This window comes from Cebus imitator, unplaced genomic scaffold (assembly GCF_001604975.1).
Source record: "Cebus imitator isolate Cc_AM_T3 unplaced genomic scaffold, Cebus_imitator-1.0 Scaffold457, whole genome shotgun sequence".
Classification (NCBI taxonomy): Eukaryota; Metazoa; Chordata; class Mammalia; order Primates; family Cebidae; genus Cebus; species Cebus imitator.
Window position 1 is genome coordinate 1,315,888 of NW_016107772.1, and position 23,214 is coordinate 1,339,101.

The 23,214-nt window shown below is 40.0% G+C and overlaps 1 protein-coding gene across 6 annotated transcripts in view; it reads right to left on the reverse strand.

Annotated features, from left to right (window-relative positions):
- Positions 1 to 340: 340 nt before the first annotated feature.
- Positions 341 to 23,214, reverse strand: part of KBTBD12 (kelch repeat and BTB domain containing 12) — a 69,696-nt gene continuing 46,822 nt past the window's right edge. Inside the window, exons 5-7 of one of the 6 annotated variants that reach the window (XR_005197318.1) lie at positions 22,376 to 22,573; positions 2,329 to 4,425; positions 341 to 540 (exon numbers count right to left, since the gene is read on the reverse strand). Coding sequence is in view for 1 of the 6 variants with exons in the window: in XM_017511954.2 (XP_017367443.1) it covers positions 4,244 to 4,425; positions 22,376 to 22,573 (380 nt within the window). In the remaining 5 variants the exon portion in view is untranslated. The other 5 variants (XR_005197319.1, XR_005197320.1, XR_001819941.2 and 2 more) reach the window with 5 other exon arrangements.

Sequence of the window (23,214 nt, forward strand, 5' to 3'; positions counted from 1 at the left end):
ATTGTTGCTGAGGGATAAAGACCCAACTCCTCGGTGTAGCCTCCAGGTTGCCTGAACTTTGACTCAAAAAAAAAAAAAAGAAAAAAAAGAAAAAAGAGAAAGTAGACACCATTCACAAACGACAACAGAGTTCCTATTGCCTAGGCTGGAGTCCAGTGGTGCATAACCTCTGCCTCCTGGGTTCAAGCAATTCTCCTGCCTCAGCCTCCCAGGTAGCTGGGATTACAGGCACACACTACCACACCCGGCTAATTTTTGTATTTTTAGTAGAGATGGGGTTTCATCCTGTTGGCCAGGCTGGTCTCGAACTCCTGACCTCAGGTGATCCACCCACCTCAGCCTCCCAAAGTGCTGGGATTACAGGCGTGAGCCACCGTACCCGGCCTCTCTATTTTCCTGGCTGCCCTCCTGTGTACCACCCTGGGGATGCCCCTGATACCCCAGCTGCTCCCGCTGCCTCATGGCCCTGCCCTGGGCCTGCTGCTGCTTGTCCCCTGGTCGTCACTCCCTAGCTCATGGGACCCTCAGCATATCCTGGAACTGCAATGTGAAAAACAAAATGAAAGTGATCTTTTATTAGTAAAAATTTATTCTGTAAGTTCAAATGTGAAGCATTTGCTCATTATGAAGTCAGGGAGAACAATGCCGCCGTGTTGAACACACTGGGGCAGGATGTGGTTGACAGTGCAGGCTTCTGCCAGCCTAGCATCCAAATTACTTACTGTGTTTCCTTGCTCAGTGTCAAACAATCCTGTCATAAAGATAAGAACTAGCAGATAGTAGAAGTTTTATAAGAGCCCATCGTGCAGTACCGTAACAGCCTTCTATTAAAGTGAAAACAGGAGCAATAGGAATATATTTCAAAGTTGAATTTCCTTTTTTTTTTTTTTTTGAGATGGAGTCTCACTCTGTTGCCCAGGCTGGAGTGCAGTGGTATTATCTCGGCTCATTGTGGTCTCCGGCTCCAGGGTTCAAGCTATTTTCCTGCTTCAGCCTCCTGAGTAGCTGGGATTATAGGCACGCGCCACCATGCCCAGCTAATTTTTGTATTTTTAGTAGATATGGGTTTTACCATGCTGGTGAGGCTGGTCTCAAACTCCTGACCTCATGATCCACCCTCCTCGGCCTCCCAAAGTGCTGGGATTACAGGCTTGAGCCACTGTGCCTGGCCTTCAAAGTTGAATTTCTAACAATATCTGGCTGCAGGTGGGGAGATCCATGGTTTTTTTTTTTTTTTTGAGATAGAGTTTGTCTGTTGCCAGGCGCCAGGCTGGAGTGCAGTGGCGGAATCTCGGCTCACTGCAACCTCCACCCCCCAGGTTCAAGCAATTCTCCTGCCTCAGCCTCCTGAGTAGCTGGGACTACAGGCACGTGCCACCATGCCCAGCTAATTTTTGTATTTTTAGTAGAGACGGGGTTTCACCATGTTGGCCAGGATGGTCTTGATCTCTTGACCTCGTGATCCACCTGCCTCCGCCTCCCAAAGTGCTGGGATTACAGGCGTGAGCCACCGCACCCAGCTGGCCATGTTGTTTTTAATTGCAAATACAGAAGTCAGACAAGAAGCACCAAGAGCTTAAAATAAGCACTAGCCCAGGCAAGCAATCTGTTGTCTCTGTGATAGAATCAAAGAAAAATCAAGCTCAGACATCTGAAATCTGCAAAGCACTGATTTTGACCTCGGGGGTTCCTCAGAAGAAGTTTGATAAATCCTGCCCATTGATGCCTGCCTCCCTTCGGTGCTAAGCCAGGTCCTGGTCACCACCGTCCTGGCTCCAGCAGAGGTCATACGCCTTCTTGGTCCTCTCTCGGCCCTTTCTGGAAAGGTCCACTGGGACACTGCTCAGACCTTGCATTAGACAGGAATGGTGTTTACCCATTTATCTTGCCTCCCACAGGTGGGTGATAGTCTCACCTAGTGCGACCCTCAGGTGCCTCTGCTGAGCTGCCATGTGTCCATCCAGGGCATCGGGGGCCTGAGATCTGAGTAAACCCTTGCTTGACTCTTAGCTGCCAACTGGAGAAGCCAAGCAGCAAGGTATGGGAAATTAAGAACCATCTCAAGCCATATGCACATCTGCCCCTAAAATCCCAAGGGACTGCATTAAAGCACTGGGTCTGTTTTGGGCACCTTGCTTTGGGAAGTGCTGATTGTGATGATAATAATGGCAGCTAAAGCATGCTTATTATTTCAGGATTTCACAGGCACTTTGCTCAGCACTTACTCAATCCTCACATCAGCCCTATAAAGTATGTATTAATATTTTCCTTCCCACTCTGCATATGAGGAAAACGAGGCTTTAGAAAGGTCATCTTGCCTGAGCTCACATGGTTAGCTAAGTAGCAGAGCTGGTGCTGGAGCCCAGATCTTGAACCCAAAGCATCTAGAAGATATGCCATGCCACGCCAACAAGGCCTTCTTGAACCAGGGAGACACAGCAGCTTTCTGGACTGTTCAAGCAGGTAGAGTAGGCAAAGTGACTCTGTGAAGAGGAATACAGGAAGTAGAGGCCCTGCGGAGGCTGCCCTCCACCCTGGAACCGACAGCCAACACAGCAGCTTGGAGGAACATCTTTGCAGCAAGAAAAAGAACGCACAGATCATGACCATCTCCTGGGGAAAGAGTAAGCTCACTAACTCAGATTTCTGGACATGCTCAGGGATCAGGCCCTCTGGTTGAGAAACACTGCCCCATGCCGGCTACCCAAAGGTCATCCACATGCCAGGTACTGCGTGTGCACTTAGGGTGCAGGTGCGAAGAGAAAGGCAAGGCCCCCACCCTCCTAGAGTCGAGCCTACTTGGGGCCAACCTACACTGGGTCTCCTGGTCTCTCTCCTTGGTGGCAGAAATAGATTTCCAATAGGCTCCAGTTTTGGCAAGACCTGCCTGTCCTGCCTGGTTGGCAGCTGGAACCTGGGGACACAAGCTAGCAGTCATCACAGTCACATAGCTCAGCACCAAAGAAAGCTGTCTCTACTTACAGTTTGTCTCCCTCTGAATTTACTGACCACTCCTGCTTCCAAAAGAGCCTTGTGCAATGTGAAACTCTTAGGAGATGTTGCTGAAGAACAGCTATGCAGATGCACTCATTGAATCCACTGTGCTTCCAGAATTTGAGACAGGAAGTAAGATAGACGGACTTCCCATGTGTCATTTAAATGTCATTTCTAACATACATTTCGGGAGTGACGGTCTTTTGATTGTACTCAATTGTGGGCTGAAGTGGATGGCTCCATCTTTACTGCAAAGGCCAGGTCACAGGGGTGGCAGCAGCTGGAAGAGATGCTGCTTTCCCTATCCTCAGCTAGAGCCTGCTTGAGTGGCTTGGGCCAGTCCTGTTCAGCCAGAACTGCCCTGCAGAAGGTCTTGTGTGTCTGAGAGGTGGGCAAAGGCACCCTGGGCAAGCCTAGTCCAGGACACTCCTTGTCAGCCTTGGAGTAGACCAGGCTGCAGAACCCCACATCCCTGTCTCAGACAGACTCAACCCAGGGCAGGATTCTCTGCTCACTGTGGTCTGGCTTGAGTGCCTTGGCTGTTAGGGGCTGGTAGCCATAGCTAGCCCTGCTGCTGGGTGATGTTGCTTGAGTAGAAGGGGATTCTGAAGAAGAATGGCCAATGTTTATAAGACTGAAGCTGGAACAGAGCACAGAGAGCAGTCTCCCTTAACATCACTGTTTTAAGGCAATTCCCTGGCTTACAAACCAGGTCCAACTCCTCATTCTGTCAGGGGTTGGTCATTTAGCTACAACCTACTTTTCCAGCCTTGGGAGCAAACCCTGTGTCCCAGGCTATCTGGCCCAGCCAGGATGCTGGAGACAGGCACAAGCCTTCTACCTCTGGGCCCTTGCTCGGCTGTTTCCATGAACTGATCATTGACTGTACCCATGACTGTACAGCTCATCATTGACTGTACCACCAATAAAAGGTCTGCTCTTTGGCAATGCTGTTCATGAATCCCCAGCAGAGTGAGACCCTCCATCTTCTGCCCTCCTGTTGCCCTGTGTCCCTCCTGTGGCCATCATCACCACTACCTTGTAGTGTCTTATTTATCCTATCAGACCTGGAAGTCCCTGAAGGGAGACTCCCCATGCTCCCTGCCCAGTGCCAAGCACACACTGCTTCTTCACACACAGGCCACTACGCATGCAATGCACATGTCTGCAATGACAGAGATGCTGTGGGTCCCCTCCGTTCTGAAGGCCTTGTGTGCAGACACAGTGGGAGGTCCTCCGGCAAGGTCACTCAGTGCTCATTGTCTTCTTCCACCAAATCTGAAGGTGGGGGGATGAGGTCTCGGGGATTCATCCTGGCCACCAGGCAGACATCATAGCTGTCATGCATGAGGACATTGATGGCTACAACATTCCACTGGTTTTCCCATGGGTCGAGCTCCAATATTTCTTTGGAGATAACCTCATGGCGATCTGAAAAACAGCAAAGTGGGAAGACAAAAATCTCATGCAGGTATTAGATTTAGATCCATCAGCACCACACTAACTTCCTCCAAAAGGCAATGTCTTAGTCTACTTACTGTTGCTGTAACAGACTACCCAGGACTGGATAGTTTATAAAGAAAAGACATTTATTTGGCTCAAGATTCTGGTGGCTGGAAAGTTCAAGATTGGGCATCTGCATCTGGTAAGGGCCTTGGCTGTTTCAACGCATGGCAGAAGGTAGAAGGGGAGTGGGCATGTGCAAAGAGGTCACAGGGACAGGGAAGCAGTAAAAGAGAAAACAAGGAAGCCAGACTGTTTTTAACAACTCCCTCTCCCAGGAACTAATTCATTCTTCTGAGAGCCCAAGTTCACCCCCAAAGGAGGGTGTTAATCTATTCATGAGGGATCCATGACCAGACACCTCCCACCAGGCCCCACCTCCAACACCACCACACTGGGGACTAAATTTCAGCATGAGTTTTAGAGAGGACAAACTCAAACCACAGCAGGCATTAAGCACCAAAAAGTAATTAGCGACTGAATAAAGATACTTTAAATGGAAGACAGTGTTCCTGACTTTTAGGAAACTAAGAATGGCCACGTTCACAATTCAGTAAAAAATTATTCAAGAAGTTCTGACAGGGCATGCTGTTATCTCCAGTTGAAATCATGTTTCAATGCCATGTGAATGGTTAAAGCTTTGTTTAGCACAAGTGGAAGGCCTAGGAGATGAAATTATGATAAAGGGTTAGGCCCTCGACCAGCAAGGTTGGAAGAGTGTGGTGGTCTACCCGTGGGGTTCAAATGCTCAGCCTACACATATGTATGCAGACATAAATTCTAGAATTGCCATTCTAAGTACTTAGGAGGATATGTCCACTCTGCTTTTAATTATATTAAAAACTTGCATACAGTAAAACTAACTTTCTGGGGAGTCTACAGTTGCAAGAGTTTGCATAGATTTGTGTAGCCACCACCACAATGTTTCATTCTTCCAAGAAACTCTATTCTCTGTCCCTGTAGTTTTGCCTTTTCTAGAAAGTCATATGAACAGAACAATACAGAATGTAAAGTTTTGAGTCTGGCTTCTTAGACTCAGCAGTGTCTCTGATATTCATCCACATGGTGGCTGTTTTGTTAGTCTGTCCCTTTTTATTGCTAAGTAGTATTCCATTGTATGGTTGTACCACAGTTTGTTTATTCATTTATCTATTTAAGGACATTTGGATTGTTTCCAATGTTGGCAATTATAAATAGAGCTACTCTAAATATTCATTTATAATTTTGTGTTATTATAAGTTTTTTCTTGGGTAAATACTAATACTATGTTCTGGGTCATGTGGTAAATATATTTTAACTTTATAAGAAATTTCAACTCTTTTTCAGGGTGGCTGTACCATTTCACATTCCCAACTGTAATAACTGAGAGTTTTTGTTGCTCTACACTCTCATCAGCTCTTCATGTTGTATTAAAAACACTTAGCCGTTCAAATAGTTGTGTAGTGATATCTCATTGGGTTTTAATTTGCATTTCTCTAATGGCTAATGTTGTTGAACATCTTATTTCATATCTATATATCTTCTTTAGTGAACTGTCTGCACAAATCTTTTGCCCATTTATTCATTCCTGTGTTTATTTCCTTATTGTTGAGTTTTGAGGATTCTTTCCATGTTCTGGAAAGAAGTCTGTTGGACGTGTGGTTTGCAAATGTTTTTTCAGAGTTTGCAGTAATTCTTTTCATTCTCAACTGTCTTTTGCACAGCAAAAGTTTTTCATTTTGATGAAGTTCAATCTATCCATTTTTCCTTTATGGATCGCATTTTCAGTGTCACAATTTAGAACAATTTGCCTAATCTAAGGTCATGAAGATTTTCTTCTATGTGATCTTCTAGAATTTTTAAAGTTTTATGTTATATTTAGATAAATTATGAGTTAGTTTTTGTATAAGGTGTGAGGAATAGGCTATGGTTCTTTTTTTGCACGTGGATATCCAAATGTTTCAACATCATTTGTTCTTCATAGGTGAGCTTTGGTAGTTCATGGGGTTTTGAGGAATTTGTCCATTTTATCTTAGCTGTGAAATTTATCTATAGAGTTGTTTGTAGGATTCCCCTTATTAGCCTGCTGATGTCTATAAGGTCTGTAATAATATTCTTTCTTTCATTCCTGATTATTGGCAATTTGTGTCTTTTCTACTTTTGTCATTTTCAGTTTAGCTAGAGGTTTATTTTGTTGTTCTTTTAGAAAAAACAGTTTTTGGCTCATTTATATTCTCAATTGTTCCTTTGTTTTTAATTTCTGCTGTTATCTTTATTTCCTTTTTTCACTTGCTTTGGGTCTATGTTTCTCTTTTTTATCTAGTTTCTTATGGTAGAAGCTCAGATTGTTGATTTGAGACCTTTATTCTATTTTTGTTTTTGCTTAGTTCAAAATATTTTCTAATTTCCCTTGAAATGTTGTCTTTGGCACATGCATTATTGGAAATGCGTTAATTTCCAGTTATCTTCCTGTTATTCTGTATTTGATTTCAAGTTTAATGGCATTATGGTCAGTGAGCATATTTTTTGTGGTTTTAATCCTTTTAAGAACTTAAGATTTGGTTTATGACTAAGATATGGTCTATCTTGATGACTATTCTGTGTGCAGTTGAAAAGAATGTGTATTCTACTGTTGTTGGATGAAGTATTCTTATTCTATGAATGTCAGTAAGATCCAGTTGATTGGTGGTGGTGTTCAGTTATTCTATGTCCTTGTTTGTTTTCTGACTACTTATTCTATTGTTTAATGAAAGCAGAATGTTGAAGTCTCCAACTACATATATGAGTTTGTTCATTTCTTCTCTTCCATTCCATCAATTTTAGTTTCATGTGTTTTGAGGCTTTTTGTTAGATGCATATACATTTAGCATGGCTATATCTTCTAAGCAAATTAATCATTTTATTATTATGGAACGTTCCTTTTTACCCCTGGTAATTTACTTTGCCTAATATTAATACAGCCACTCCATTGTTCTTCTGAGTAGTTTATGCATGGCATATCTTTTCCCTACTTCTACTTTTAATCTACATATGGCTTTCTATTTAATTTGATTTCTTGTATACAGTATACAGTTGGGTCTGGTTTCTTTATCCATCATGACAATCTTTGTCTTGTAATTAATTTGTTTAGACTCCAGATGTAAGTGAATAGGTGTAGGTGTTTTCCAGTAAAATTTTATTTATAAAAATGGTGGTGGGCCAGATTCACCTGTGAGCTATTGTTTGCCAACCCCTGGTTTAGACGATTATATTTAATAAATATTGATACATTTGGACTTAGGTCTACTGTTTTATTATTTAAAAAATTTGGTGACTCACACCTGTAATCCTCACACTTTGGGAGGCTGAGGTGGGTGGATCACGAGGTCATGAGTTCAAGACTAGCTGACCAACATGGTGAAACGCTGTCTCTACTAAAAATACAAAAATTAGCCGGGGGTGGTGGCACATGCCTGTAATCCCAGCTACTCAGGAGCCTGAGGCAGGAGAATTGCTTGCACTCAGGAGGCGGAGGTTGCAGTGAGCAGAGATCGCGCCACTGTACGCCAGCTTGGGTGACAGAGCAAGACTCCGTCTCAAAAAAACAATTTTTTTTCCCTTTGTTTGCTCTTTTTTGCCTTCTTTTTGGATTGAGTATTTTAAATATTCCATTTTATCTTTTGTGTTTTTGACTATACTTCCTTATATAGGGATTTTTTTTTTTAGTAGTTGCTCAAAGCATATATACATACTTAATTTTTAACAGACTACTTTGGTGTAACGTTTTATCACTTCAAGTGGAATGTGTGACTCTTTCCACCACAGGAGTCCCTTACCCTCCCCATCTAGGTTGTAATTGTTGTCACAAACATGGCCCAGGGAAACGACCCTTGCCATATAACATAAACATGCATTGAAAATACCATTAGAAAATGCCAATGTTTTTTGCTATCAACAGTCATACATATTCTAGAGAACTGAAGACAAGAAAAACAGTCCATTATATTTACCCATGTATTTGTCATTTCTGTTTCTTTGCCTTGACTCCTGAGGTTCCAGGTTTCTCTGTGGTATCATTTGCTTTCCATCTGAAGAGCTTTCTTTAGCTCTCTTATGAGTAGGTCTGCTGGGAATAAATTATCTTAGTTTTCCTTCATTTAAGAATATCTTAATTTTGTCCTCATTCTGAAGAATATTTTTGCTGGATATAGAATCCAGACAGTTCATTAATTAATGCTTTAAAAGTTCTGTTCCATGGCCTTCTGGCCTTCATGGTTTGAGAAATCCAGTTATTCTAATAATTGTTCGCTCATTGTTATCTGTTGTTTTTCTCTGGTTTCTTTCAAGAATTGTTTTCTTTACCTTTGGTTGATTATAATGTGTTTTCATGTGGGTTTTTCCAAGTTTATTCTGTTTTTAGTTTTGTGGGCTTTTTATATCTATAAATTTATGTCCAGCCAAATTTGGCAAATTTCATCCATTATTTCTTCAAATACATTTTTCTGTACTCACATTCTTTCTTCTCTCCTTTTGGGGTATGATGATGTTAATATTAGGCCTTTTGGTATTGTCCCTGAGCTATGTCCACTTTTTCAATTTTTTTTCTCTTTGTTACTTAGATTGGGTAATTTTTATTTGTCTGTCTTCAAATGCACTTGCTCTTCCCTGCTGTCTCCATTATGCTATTGAGCTCATTCAGCCATTTAAAAATTTTAGTTATTTTCTTTTCAGTTTAAAAATTTCCATTTGGTTCTTTCTTTTTTTAAAACATAACTTCTATTTCTCTGCTGAGACTGATTTTCTGTTGAAACTGAGACTTTATATACCTTTTTTTTTCTTCATTTTTTGAGATGGAGTCTTGCTCTGTCGTCCAAGCTGGAGTGCAGTGGCATGATCTTGGCTTACCACAACCTCCATCTCCCAGATTTAAGCAATTCTCCTGCCTCAGCTTCCCAAGTAGCTGGGACTACAGGAGTGTACCACTATGCCTAGCTAATTTTCGTATTTTTGGTAGAGATTGGGTATCCCATATTGGCCAGGCTAGTCTTGAACTCCTGACCTCAGGTGATTCACCCACCTCAGCCTCCCAAAGTGCTGGGATTACAGGCATGAGCCACTGCACCTGGCCTACATCCCTTTCAAAAGTGGTCACTCTTACTTCCTGGAGCACTAAGGCTTAGAGACTGCTTTAAAGTCTCTGCCTAGTTATTTCAAAATTTGTGCCATCTTGGGGTTAGTATCTGTTGGTTTTCTTCCCTCTTGCATGATGCTGATATTTTCTTGGTTCCTGGTAAATCAAGTAACTGTGGATTGTAGGCTAGGCATTTTGAATATTATACTATATGATTCTAGGTCTTGTTTAAATGCTGTGGAAAATGTTGATTTTTTTTTTATTTGTATTAGCAGAAAATAAAAAACTGACCCTGTTAGGTAGGCCACAAGTTCCTAGCTACCTTCTGTGGGCTGTGTTTCCAATGTCAGCTCAGATTTCAAAGGCTTTGGTAGACATTTTAGGGCTAAATCATTTGTGTGTGGCCCAGGAGCTCACATCCAACTTTATGAGATCACTTTCTTGAGCTCCCTCCTATTTGCAATCTTCCTCACATTTCCTGATCCCAGGAACATCCTTATGCCCCTTCCTGCCCTTCTGGCTAAAAAGATGAAGCTTTGGATTCTTTGTTCTGCTGCACACTTTCCATGAACATGCATGCCTTCAAGGTGATGTGGTAATTAGACCACAACAGAAAAGCACTGGGGACTTTACTCAGACTCTTGCAACCAAAGTTTCCCTGGTCAGAGAGAAGGGGGCCAGCCCAGTCCCTGCTGCTGTTACCACCTGGGATTGCCTGGGGGCTTGGGAAGTGGGTGGGGTAAAGAATGAAAAAAAGAAAAAAGAAAGAAAAATGGCCCACTCTGTCTGACCCATAGGAGCCCTCTTTCCTCCTCCTTTGGAGCAGAAAAAGAGGGGTTATCTTAGAGTTTCTGTCCATACTTGTTATGAAGTTCCAGGTTTCAGGCTGTCTTTGAGTCCAGGCAAGGAGATATTAAGGGAAAAAGGTGAGACAATTATTGCTGATTTGATGGTATTTCAAGTTCTGATTTCCTTCCCCAATGTGCCCACTACCATTTACTTTTCCCAGTTCTCAGATTGCTGCTCCAGGTATCTGGCCAGGGGGTTTAGTTGCCTTTAGTGGGACAGATAGGGTGGAGTGTGCTGACTCTGTCCTGACTAGAACCCAGTATTCCAGTCTGTTGTTAAAATCAGGGAATGGCCCTACGTTTTGGCCCAAAGAGATATTGGGAAGTTGTCTCAGCAAAAGGTGAAGAAAAGAGATCGTAATGGAACAGAATAGAGAGCTCAGAAATAATGCTTCACACCTACAACCATCTGATAGTCAACAAGGTTGGCAAACATAAGCAATGGGGAAGGGACTCTCTATTCAATAAATGGTGCTGGGATAACTGGCTAGCCATATGCAGAATATTGAAACTGGACCCCTTCCTTACACCATATACAAAAATCAACTCAAGATGGATTAAAGACTTAAATGTATAGATTAAAACTATAAAACTCTGGAATATAACATAGGAAATACCATTCTGGACATAGACTCTGGCAAAAATTTCATGACAAAGATGCCAAAAGCAATTGCAACTAAAACAAAAATTGACAAATGCGACCTAATTAAAGAGCTTCTGCAGAGCAAAAGAAACTATTAACAGAGTAAACAAACAACTGTAGAATGGAGAAAATATTTTTAAACTATGCATTGACAAAGGTCTAATATCCAGAATGTATAAGGAACTTAAACAAATTAACAAGCAAAAACCAAACAGCCCCATTAAAAAGTGGGGAGAGGACACAAACAGATACTTTTCACAAGAAGACATATGCACACAGCCAACAAGCATATTAAATATGCTTAATATCAATAATCATTAGAGAAATACAAATTAAAATCACAGTGAGATACCATCTCTCACCAGTCATAATGGCTATTACTAAAAAGTGAAAAATAGCAGATGCTGGCAAGGTTGCGGAGAAAAAGGAATGCTTATACACTGCTGGTAGGAATATAAATTAGTTCTGCCATTGTGGAAAGCAGTTTGGTGCTTTCTCAAAGAACTTAAAACAGAACTATCATTTGACCAAGCAACCCCATTATTGGGTATATACCCAAAGGAACATAAATCATTCTACCATAAAGACACAATGCATGTGTATTCTCACTGCAGAACTATTCACAATAGCAAAGACCTGGAATCAACCTAAATGCCATCAGTGGTAGACCAGATAAAGAAACTGTGGTAGACACCATGGAATACTATGCTGCCATAAAAAGGAACATCATGTCATCTACAGCAACATGGATGGAGCTGTAGGCCATCATCCTAAGCAAGCTTACACAGGAACAAAAAAACAAACACTGTGTATTCTCACTTATAAGTTGGAGCTAAACATTAAGTACACATGGACACAAAGAAGGGAACAACAGACACCATGGCCTACTTAAGGGCAGAGGGTGGGAGGAGGGTGAGGAGAATGAGGAACAAGAAATTGGATGATGAAATAATCTGTACACCAAACTCCTGTGACTCACAATTTGCCTATAAAACAAACCTGCACATTTACCCAGAACCTAAAAGTTAAAAATTAATTAATTAATTAAAAGTGTAACAAACTAACACACACAAAAAGAACAGAGGTCCTGTGGTACATACACCATAAAAATGAATAAGGATAGCCTCTACTATCTAACATGGAAAAGATTTCTGGGAGACAACTTAAGTGGAGAAAGTAAACTACATGGTGTTATAGGATCTCTTCCACATTTTCTATTATTTGGAAAGGAAAAATAGTAACTACACAGTGATGAAATTAGACCGTATCTTGACTAGGTAATTAAAATGAACATTGACAGTGAGGGGTAGAGGGACACAGTTTGCCTCCAGATGTGATGTCCTGAGATGGACATATATCAGTAATGTAACATTCCAGCCAGGAATGAATAACCTGAATTTAATCACAGGGAACATTGGCTAGACCTCAAGAGAGGAAGATTTTATTCTAAAAAGGAGGAAAATTGTCCCATATGGTGAATTCATCTGTCTCCTCATAGAGTCCTTTACTTTGTTCTTCCTCTATTTCCTATAAGCTGGAGGTAAAATGTAGAGGTTTGATTAGACACAAGTTAAGTATTTTGGTAGTGGTGGGGACATGAGAAAACTCTATACTGAATGATACAGGAAGAAAATACTATGAAATTATATCATTATTAATGATGATTATTTGGTTACAGTGGTGAGCATCCAATTTCTCCATTGTAAAAGTAAATATTTTTTCATGCTGCAATTAGTCTGTGATTTACTGGGTAATACTTCAGTGCCATGTGACTATCCTATTCTTTATAACCTTTCAACCAGTGCTTTTAGCATCCATTGATGATTTCTAACTGAACCAACTATTATACACATTAGAATCTTGGCTATCCTTCTATCATGACTTCTACAGTTATTAGCTGCCTTTTGATTCAATGTGTTTCAGTCAAGTATGATTTTCGATGTTTGAATTATTTTAAATTTGGCCAGTGACCGCCCTTTTAGGCTAGTTTCTCTGCCTTTTCATGACTCCCTTAAGTCTTTGACAACGTAGCTGCTTTCTGTTGTAACAGGATGTCCTAATCTCACCTTGCAGTTTCTGTGCTCCAAACCTAGAATCAGCTATTTCTTGAAGGAGCACAGCTACATTCTAAGAAGCTAGCTGAGTCCGTCATCCCACCAATACAGCAACTTCCTTATTTTGCCCTCAGTTAGCTCTGTTAGGGCTGGAACCAAACATGTTTGTACCTGTATCTCTGGGATTAACAGGGTCTTACTACTTAGAAAGGCATTCAATAAAGGTTTGTTGAATGAAAACCCAACTGACATCAGCCAGTGCAGTGGCTCTTAACCCTGACTGCATGTTAGAATAATCTGAAGACTTTAATAAAATATTGATGCCCATGCCTCATAACCAAATATTCTGATTTGATTTGTCTGGTATGGAGAGACAGTTTAGCCTACTGCTAAAAATATAGACTTTGGGGCCAGACTATCTAGGTTTGAATCCCAAATTTAACATTTACCCTCTGCTTGACTTCTTTAGATGGCATCAGTTTCTGCATCTTTAAAATAAGGGAAATAATAGTTTCCACGTTGTAGGCTGTTGAGAGAATCAAATAAATTAACACATGCAAACTGCTTAGAATGGTCCCTAGCACAGAGTAACCAGGTAACTGTCAGCTGTCAATTTTAATCTGCATTTGTTAGTGAAAAAATTCATTTTTGAAGTATTTCCCAGTGCATTTTCTTTCTGATAATTCGAATTTGTCCTCTAGAGGCTTTTCACCATTAAGACTGTGCCCACAAGGCTAAACTAGAGGAGGCAGAGGGGTGATTTGAGGGAAGTTCTTGCTGGACAGATAGGGGAGGCAGAGAGCCTTTCCAGTTCCAGGTGAAGGAAGAAAGATTTGGAGGGGCTGAGACTAAGGTGAAAATGTTGCTTGGGTCCCCTAGAAGTTAGCCAAACATGACGAAAATGGCACAGATGAGATGAAGGCAGAAGGGACTTAGCCTTCTGGGAAGGCTTAGTACTCTGGGAAGAAATCGCCCTACTCAGAGCAGGGCCCACTAACAGCCAGTATAGAGTTGAAGTGGAGAAACAGGAGGCCTCCCTGCTCCCTCAGCCTGCTCTCTGAGCTCCCCGATATCCAGGAGGAAGGAAAGACAGCCTCAGGTGTCAAACAAGTGTGTATGCTGATGAGCTGCTGTCACGGGGAGTGAGGGACCCTGCACCAGAGTTTGGGGAAGTAGGCAGAAACCAGAGCCTGGCAGGAAGATGCAATTGAGTCTCAAAGAACAAGCAAGTGGAACAAGAGCCAAGTGGGGGCTTTGTCATCAGGGAGAAGGCTGAGCCCTCTGGGAGTAACTCCTCTTTGTGAGATATACGAGAATCCTGGGAGCACAGTTGAGCTAGAAAACATGAGAGTGGTTCTTTGGTAGTCACTTCATTATGGTTATCACCAAGATGCCCTCTGTCCAAGCACACAGGGTCCCTTAAAAGGCAGAATTTCTGTGTGCCAACCACAGGAATCTTTTGCAAGTACCTAAGGCCACAGTGTTGTCATCCCTTGGATGTTCTTATAGCAAGTAATAGTTTCCTGCCACTAGGTGTCATCTGCCACCACTGTCTTCTCTGTCTCAGGAATCCTAACTCTATCTCTGGAATGGGCCATTTCTGCCTCTTTCACTCAAGGAATCTGCCTCCATACACCCTTCCCATGGGCAGTTCAGCTTAATTCTTGTTATTGTCAAACACCAAGCTGATTACTGTGAGGGAAAGAAGAGAGAGAGCTCTGACTTTTTCACTTTAACAACAGCTTTATTGAGGTATAGTTCACGTATTATAAAATTCACCCCTTAAGTGTATAATACAATGTTTTTTTATTCACAGAGTTGTGCAACCATCACCACTATCTAACTTCAGAACATTTTCATCACTCCCAAAATAAATCCTGTGCCCATTAGCAGTCACTACCCATTCACCCTTTCTCCACTTCCTAGCAATCACAAATCTACTTTCTGTCTCTATCCATCTGCCTTTTTTGGACATTTCATAGAAATGGAATCATGTGATGTGTGGTCTTTTGTGATTGTCTTCTTTCACTTAGCATAATGCTTTCCAGGTTCATCTATGTTGTAGTATCTATTAGTACTTCGTTCCTTTTTATTGCCAAATGATATTCCACTGTTTAAATAGACCATATTTATTTATCCATTCATCTGTGGATGGACACTTGTGTTGTTTTCTACTTTTTGGCTGAGATGAATATTGCTGCTATGAACATTCATGTACAAGGGTGGGCATAATATTTTCAATTCTCTTGGATATATACCTAGGAGTGGGATTGCTGCATTGTATGGCAACTCTGTGTTAACCTCTTGAGGAACTGCCAGACTTTTCCACAGAAGCTGCATCATCTAATTCAAGAAGAAAGCATCATCTAATTCAAGATTTATGCCTATGTTTTAGGTCATATGTTTAGGTTTTTAATCCGCTTTGGCTTCCTTTATGTACATGGTGTGAGGTAGGACTCCAGCTTCATTATTTTGCATGTGGATATCCAACTATTCCTGCGCCATTTGTTGAAAAAAGGATCCTTTCCTCATTGACTTGTCTTGGCAGCCTTGTTGAAAAACAATTGCCCACAAATGGAGGGTTTATTTCTGAACTCTCAAGTCTATTCTACTGATCAATATGTCTTATCTATCATTATGCAAGTACCACATGGTCTTGACTACTATAGCTTTGAAGTAAGTTTTGGAATTAGGAAGTGTGGGTCTTCCTAATTTTTTTACAAGATCATTTGTTTTTGTTTTGTTACAAGATCATTTTGGCTTTTCTGGGTCTGTTACATTTCCATATAGATTTTAGGATCATCCTATCAATTTTTGTATATAATATCTTACCATTTATATAGAATTTTAATTCCTTTTAGTGATGTCTTGAAGTTTTCAGTGTACAAATCCTGTGCTTTCTGGTTGAATTTACTCCTAAGTATTTTATTCTTTTTGATGTTGTAAACAGAATTGTTTTCTTAATTTCATTTTGAATTGTTCATTGTAAGTGTATAGAAATACAATTTTTTGGCATATAATCTTATGTCCTGCAACCTTATTGAACTTGCCTATTAGCTCTAGTAGCTTTTTAAATAATTCCTTAAGATTTTCTAAATAAAAAATTATGTTGTATGCAATTAGTTATTGCTTTCCAATATGGATGCATTATATTTCTTTTTCTTTCCTAATTGTACGATTAGAACCTCCAGTACAATGCTGAATAGAAGTGCAAGAGTAGGCATTCATGTCTTGTTCCTGATTTTAGGGGGAACCCTTTCAGTCTTTTACCATTAAGTACGATGTTAGTTGTAGATTTTTCATAAATACCCTTTATTAGGCAGAGGAAGTTACCTTCTATTTCTAAGTTTGTTAAGTATCTATATCATGAAAGGGTGCATCTATTTTTTTTCTTTGCATCTATTGAGATAATTTTTCTATTTTTTCCCTTTATTTTATTAATATGGTATATTACATTAATTCATTTTTTTTCTTTTCCTTCAACTTTTATTTTAAGTGTCAAGGTATATGTGCAGGATGTGCAGGTTTGTTACATAAGTAAATGTATGCCATGATGTTTTGCTGCACAGATCAACCCATCACCCAGGTATTAAGCCCAGAATCCATTAGCTATTCTTCCTGATGCTCTCCCTCTTCACACACATTGATTCATTTTCAAATGGTAAACCAACTTTTCATTTCTGGGATAAATCCTTCTTGGTCATGGTTTATAATTCTTTTTGTAAATTGCTGGATTCGGTTTGCTAGTATTCTGTTGTGCATTTTTGCACCCATATTCAAAAAGTCTACTAACCTGTAGTTTTCTTGCAATGTCTTTGTCTGATTTTGGTATCAGAATAACACTGGCCTCAAAGAATGAGTTCAGAAGTGTTCCCTCTTGTATATTTTGTAAGAGTTTGTGAAGGATTGGTGTTATGAGCTCTGACCTTTTTGAAACACAATACTGGCTCCCTCATTCTGGGTTAGAGGTGGAGAACAAAGCTTGTTGGTGAGTCCTAGGACTCTGTCAAGAACTGCAAAGAGTCTGGGATTTTATAAGTAAGCTGTTACAGTTTCATGGATGCTGATAGAAGACATGAGACTTCTGGCTCAGAAATGAAAGACAATGTCATAGCAATAGTAGCAACTAGTATATCAGCATTTTTATGCCAGTTATTATGCCTGTTTTTTGCCCTGTTCTCACAGGGCAACATGAAGAGTGCCAACTGACACCAGTACAATCAATAATGAGTTGCATTACTGGACAGAAATGCTGAATTTAGAGAACCTGAATTTTTCATAATGACCAGTGAACATGCCTGCCCTTTGCTATGGAGATTCTATATGTTCTAAGGCTGTATGCTATACAGAGATGCTTGAAGAAATAAATATCCCAGAACAAAGACAGTACCTCTGCTCATAAGACATGCAGAAGCACTTAAGACCCATGGAGAGTTGTCTCCCAAAAGACTCACTTGTTCATATTTTCCTTAATACTCTCTTGTTATTCTTCTATTATATGCACCATATTTACATATTTTAAATTTAGGTTTTGTTTTGTTAGTTACACATTGGCATGATTTAAAGAGCTGCTTTACAAGTCTTATTCCTTAAAAACAGTTGTTCCCTGCCCTGCTACCCATTCACTGCTTCTCTCTCCAGTCTGGCTGATTCTGCTGGCAGTGATGACGGTCTCTATAAATAACACGTTTTAGATTACTTCCACCTCTTGCTTTGTCAGATGAAGGCATTAACTCTTGACTTCCACTGTGAAGAATGTGGACTTGGCTTTCTCTCACATTCCTACCCTATCTATCTGTGCTCTGTTTCCACATTTTTCAATACAGTTAAGGCATAGTTTTGGTCAGCTCAGTATCGAGTATTTTATTATGATATTGTTATAAATGCTATTCACAGATGGACTGTGTGCCATACTCTTCCATTTCTGCACAACTTACTGTTTTCTCATATTTTATTTTTGATAGCTTTCATTGCTCTTCTCCAAATGTTGGAATCTTGAAGGCATCTCTCACAGAGCCCTTTGACCGGCTCCATTCTATTCTGGCTGCTCTTTCGGCTGCTGTGCAGCTTCTTGAATCTCCCCTCAATATCCTCCAGGGATTTCCTTTCTCTCTATTATGTTTAATTCTGTTCTTGGGTCCCATGTCTCTTTCTTGGTTTATATGTTCATTTTTGGTGAAGCATGTCCTGATAAAAGGGCACAGAGGAAAAAAAATTTTAGAGGGACTGAACGTCTGAAAACGTGCTCTCACACTTAATGGTTCAGCAGGCATAGAATTGTAGGTGGAAAGTAATTTTCCCATAGAAATTTAAATAGCATTTGCTTCTTTTTCTTCTAGCTCCCAATGTCATCATTCGAAGTCTGAATCTTGGCACTTTGTGTAAAACTATTGTTTTTTCTCTTTAGGAACCTTTATGACCTTTTATTTTTTTCCCCAATGTTCTGTACTGTCACAATGATGTACCTTAGTTTGGGTCCATTTTCATCCTTTGTCCTTGGCATTTGTGTATCCTTTAAATCTGATGACTTCAGTTTGGGGAAAAATTTTTAATTTACTTCATGGATAATTTATTCTCCTCTGTTTTTTCTGTTTAGCCATTGACCAACTCCTATTATTCAAATGTTGGACCTCTTGGCCTCAATTTCTCTTTTACTAATTTTCAATATAATTGCTTTTTGTTCTGCTTTGTGAGAAGTTTCCTCTACTACACTTTCCAAATTTTCCATTGTAGATTTAATTTCTGCTATATTTTTTAATTTCCAAGAAATGTTTTGAGTATCCTTTACCTGTTCTATCAATGCAATATTTTCTCTCATTTCTCTGAGAACACCTCTCCTGGTACAGCCTCTGTTTCCTCCAGTTTGCTTTCTATCTTTCGTCTACGCATTTCCTCAAATGTTTGGTGATCCTTAGCTGTTTGCTCATCTTTAAGAGCAGAATGCTCTAAAAGGCTTTTTCTGTGAGATTTTCTACAGGGTAATCTGGCTTTGCCTTAGTTGGGGGCTGGTCAGACCCCCATAGAAGAACCTCCCAATCTCTTGCTGAGAGTTTGGTTGTGTGTATTCTGGGGACCAGGGAGGAAAGGAGGCTGAGGACCTCAATATTCAATATGCAACCTTCCACTCAATCTCTTTTTAAATTACTGGATGCCTGAACTCAACTTCAGTCTTTGTCAGGGTGAAAGAAAGTCTTTGTCTCACTATCAAGAGTAGGGCAAGAAATTAGGAGTCTTCTTGTATTTCAGCTAATCTTCATGTTTTCAGCATCATATTCATTTCAATTTCCAGAGTTACCTTTTGTTGTCAGCTCCTGAGATTATCTGGGGTTCCATGTTACAAGTCAGGGGTTTTGTTTGTTTTTTGCTTTTTCTGTTGCCAGTTAGGAGTACACTTTCTTAGGTCTACTTAGTTACTATTCATGCTGCTTTTTAGCTTCCAAATTTTTGTTGCTATTTTCCTGTCTCTTCTCTTTGTCTAACTGTTTATTCCACTTACTATCATTTTAGTGGGGCTTGAAGATATAATACAGGTGTTCAACCTACTTTTTTTTTTTTTTTTTTTTTTTTTTTTTTTNTTTGAGACAGAGTCTTGCTCTGTAGCCAGGCGCCAGGCTGCAGTACAGTGGCACAATCTCGGCTCACTGCAATCTCCGCCTGCAGGGTTCAAGCAATTCTCCTGCCTCAGCCTTCCTAGTAGCTGGGACTATAGGCACATGGCACCACACCCAGATAATTTTTGTATTTTTTAGTAGAGATGGAGTTTCACCATGTTGGCCAGGATGGTCTCGATCTCTTGACCTTGTGATTCACCTACCTCGGCCTCCCAAAGTGCTGGGATTACAGGCATGAGCCACCTTGCCTGGCCCAACCTACTGTTTAAACTAAAAACAAATTACTATGTTTATTACATGTTTATGCATTTATCTTTCCAACCATATGTCGAAAATCTCGATTGTATTCCAAATACCTGTTCATGATATATTTCGATATATTTTTATGGAATTGATTAATTATATTAAAAGAGATTACTTTCTCAACTGTGGTTTTCTGAAAAAGTAAATGAGGTAAGTAGGTCTGTGTCATAGAAGGAGAAAACATTTAGTGTCTCTTTTAGGGTTGATGAGATCTCTAGATCATAATAGGCATGCTATTATACAATTGTTCTATTTTGAATAACATCCCAGTGATAATTCATTCAGTGAATCCCAAACAATCTACCATCTTAGAAACAAATAATTAAAATGGACTTTGAGAGCTCATATAGTAAGTCCCTTTGGCTGAAAGTATTACCAGTCCATTATATTAATAGTACCAAGAAGAGAGGTTAGCTCATGATATGAGTTTATTTAACATGCTTGAAAAACTGGGGGATATCAATTCTCTAATTCAGTAATATACAAAGAAAGATAAAGAATCAAGACAAAACAGAATGTCTTCTAGATCCTTAGACTAAATTAAAGTCTAAGCGTCTATTAGGATTCCTTGCTGGGCCAGGTTTCTTGCTACTATGATAGATTACAATTTTTACCCAAGTATGGCATGTAATGTTTAATGTAAAAGAGATTAAAACAATTTTTTAAAAACCTCTTTGAAAAATCTTTTGAAGAGCAAATAGAGAAAGGAAAAGTAAAGTTTTTATTAAGACAACTTTCAATGTATTCTTGCCACCTCTTGCCATTAAAAATAATTTTTGCTGGAATAGGTTAAAACAAATTTCAGACAGCGTATCTTTTTCATCCATAGATTCTTATTCTTTTTTTTTTTTTTGAGATGGAATCTTGCTCTGTTACCAGGCTGGAGTGCAAGGCGTGATCTCAGCCCACTGCAACCTCTGACTCCCTGGTTCAAGCCATTCTCCTGCCTCAGCCTCCCCAGTAGCTGGGATTACAGAAATGCGCCGCCATGCCTAGCTAATTTTTGCATTTTTTTTTTAGTAGGGACAGGGTTTCATCATGTTGGCAGGATGGTCTCGATCTCCTGACCTTGTGATCCACCCACCATGGCCTCCCAAAGTGCTGAGATTACAGGCATGAGCCACCACACCCGGCCTTCACCCATAAATTCTTCTAAACAATTTTTATTATTCAGATTTTTTCTTTCTATTTTATATAAAACTATAATGCAATTATTATTCCTAACAAAACTAATAATTTCACAATATAATCTAACACCCCGATCCATATTCAAATTTCCCAGATTATCTGTTTGAATTGAGAACCACTGCATTTGGTTCCTATATCTCCTGAGTCTGTTTTAATTTATAATTACCATCTTATTCTTTAACTAACATATTGTGTGCTTAAAGAGTGAAGGCAGGCTTGCAAAAGGCTTTTTTTTTTTTTTTTTTTGCTGCAGTATCAGCTTTACTTTAACCTGGCATTCTTCCAAAATTCTAAGTGCTCTTGAGGCACATGTTTCATGGGTATGTACTGGCCTTGTGCTTCTGTTAGTGAGAATATAATTCAACAGTTGGTCATTTTTAATATAATTGCATTCTGTCTTATTTACTTATGCCACTAATCAAACTTTGAAGGCATCTGCCTACTAGATTTATGCATAGTTTAGAATCTCACTGTTACATTAAAAAATTATAAATCCATACTGTAGAATGCAGTGATAGTATAATTAGATATATGGAAAACTAAGTTTAGTAATAAATACATGCATTAGGTATTATTTTAGAAATGCTTTCAAGCCATTTATTTCAAGTGATAGTCATGGGGTAAGAATAAGAGCATTTTCTGAGTCTTGATCAGATAAAACCCAACATTTGTGGCCAGTACTCCACTTTCATCTGCTCTTTCCATTTTAAAGTCTCTCTAGTCTCACCATAGGCATTAGGCTACCGCTCCCATTTCTCTTCTCTTTATATTCAACTACTATATAGTAAGTGTCTGCTATGTGCCAGATGCTGTACAAACTATATTCCCTTTTAGTTCTCCCATCCAAGTACTAACCAGGCCCCACCCTGCTTAGCTTCTGAAGTTAGGCGAGATCGGGTGTGTTCAGGATGGTATGGCCATAAACTACATTCCGTTTAATTCTTATGACAGCCTATGGATGTGCCAGCTTCACTTTGTCAATGTGAAGCCCAGACCCAGAGGTTGTGCACAGGGTCTCTGACTCTAAAAGCTATGCTTCTGAAGTGCTCATGTTGCTCTCTGGGGTGTTAGTGGTGATTGGATTAAAGAAGGTCAAATCAGCACCAAAGGAGTTAACAAAATGTTCAAAACTGGACCAATACCTGCTCCATGGAATCCCCCGCAGACATAGAGTTTCCCATCCACTGCCCCTGCATTGGTGGAATTGGTGCGGAGTGAGAGGAGGGGACTTGGCATGAGAGGGCCCTCTCGCCAAAAGTCCCCATCTGGGTTGTAGATCTCCACCACGTCAAGGCATTTTCGGACCTGGCCCTTGTCTCGACCTACACAGCCAATGCCACCTGCAGAGAATGATGTGGAGAAATGAGAGAATCAAGAACTGAAACTCAGTTGTGGACAGCATCACCTGCTGCATGGTTTGTAGCAAAGGTTCATGGCACTGTAACTTTTCTCTCTCCTGCCAGGTGTTACCTCTAAGACAACTTCTAAGCAATAATGATGTCTACTATGTACCCCATAGTCACATTTAATGTCATTTTTACTCATAGCGTTCCCCTTGTTTGTCATCATGCATGTGACTGAGTCTACCACATGCCTTATATTCTACAATATCCAATCCTGGCTCACATGATGAGCATCCCCTTTACAATAAGAATTTCAAGGTTGACTGTAAAGATAACCTGACTTTGACATTTGCCTTGCTGTTGACGGTTAGCAATGCTTTTGCTGATGTGCCTAGCTAGGAATGTGTTCTTCCCATTCCTTATCATTGCAAGCTGGTCTCTCCCTCTCTTCCTAAGTTGCATGAAATTTCCCAATTAGGGAAGTACTATTCTTTGGTAAATTTCAGGAAAGGCCCTAAATCCAAATGCCCAGTGCATTTTCCAGTTTTGGATGTATAGTTTATTCATCAGATATTCATTAAATGCCTATAATATGTAAGGCAATGTGCTAAGTTATAATAAGGAGCTCAGAAAGATGC